This window comes from Fonticula alba, assembly GCF_000388065.1.
Source record: "Fonticula alba strain ATCC 38817 unplaced genomic scaffold supercont2.5, whole genome shotgun sequence".
Lineage (NCBI taxonomy): Eukaryota > Rotosphaerida > Fonticulaceae > Fonticula > Fonticula alba.
In genome coordinates this window covers 344,801-345,644 of record NW_009242975.1, presented here as the reverse complement: position 1 = coordinate 345,644, position 844 = coordinate 344,801, and the positions used below count along the sequence as shown (strand labels likewise).

At 66.9% G+C, this 844-nt stretch overlaps 1 protein-coding gene across 1 annotated transcript in view; it reads right to left on the bottom strand.

The window, feature by feature from the left end:
- The window catches only part of H696_03276 (serine/threonine protein kinase), a gene marked incomplete at both ends in the record, with an annotated part of 3,723 nt that extends 3,079 nt beyond the window's left edge, over nt 1-644 (bottom strand). Inside the window, 2 exons of the mRNA XM_009497147.1 lie at nt 20-161; nt 251-644. Of these exons, the coding sequence (XP_009495422.1) occupies nt 20-161; nt 251-644 (536 nt within the window). The remainder of the gene's footprint in view (nt 1-19; nt 162-250) is intronic.
- Between the last annotated feature and the right edge of the window lie 200 nt (nt 645-844).

The following is an 844-nucleotide window of genomic DNA, read 5'->3' as shown; positions in this document are numbered from 1 at the left end:
GTCGGGCAGGTGGGCCCACAGGAGCTGCCGCTGAGGAAGGACCCCGGCTCGCAGGCCGAGCAGGTAGACGCATCGCTGCAGAGGGAGCAACCCCCCGGGCAAGGGACACATGTCAAGCCACTGGGAAAGGTGCCCGACGGGCAGGCCTCCACGCAGGCGCCCTGGTGGGCAAACCAATTTGCACTGCAACTCGTGCAGTGGGAGGGATCCTGGCAGGCGGCGCAGCCGGCCGGGCAGGTCGGACACGTACCCTCGGAAATCCAGCGCCCGGGCTTGCACTCCACGCAGTAGAAGTCATCGGAAAGCCGCATCATGGAACAGCCCTCGATGCTCTCGGGAAAGCAAATGAGGACGCCCATATTGTCATAGATGGTGGGATAGTCCGGGGGACATGTCACAACGCAGGGATTCGCGCTGTCAGCCATGTGCAGGTACCTGCCGTCGGAGCAGCCCTGGCAGACCTGGTTCGGACAGTCGATGCAGAACTGAGGACAGGAGGCTGCCACGGTGCCGGACGCCGGGCCCGAGCGCCATGCTGAACACGTTAGCAACAGGGCCAGGCTCCCCAACAAGGCCAGCAGCAGGAACCCGGCCGTGAGGCCAACTTGGCGACGCCCAGATTGCCCACGAGCAGGATGGATCATGGCTATGTTGCGGGCTGGGGCGGGGGCGGGGGAGGGGCGGGGGAGGGGCGGGGAGAAAGGCTGCGCCTTTTTTTCATCTTTCCCGTGCCGTGCCGGCGCCTCCGCACCGGGGCGCCTGCCCTTCGGACTGGACGCCGACTGTCGCGAGGCGAGCCCGGGTCTCCCCCTGCGCCAAAGCAGCCGGCCCCCTTATCCTCCGC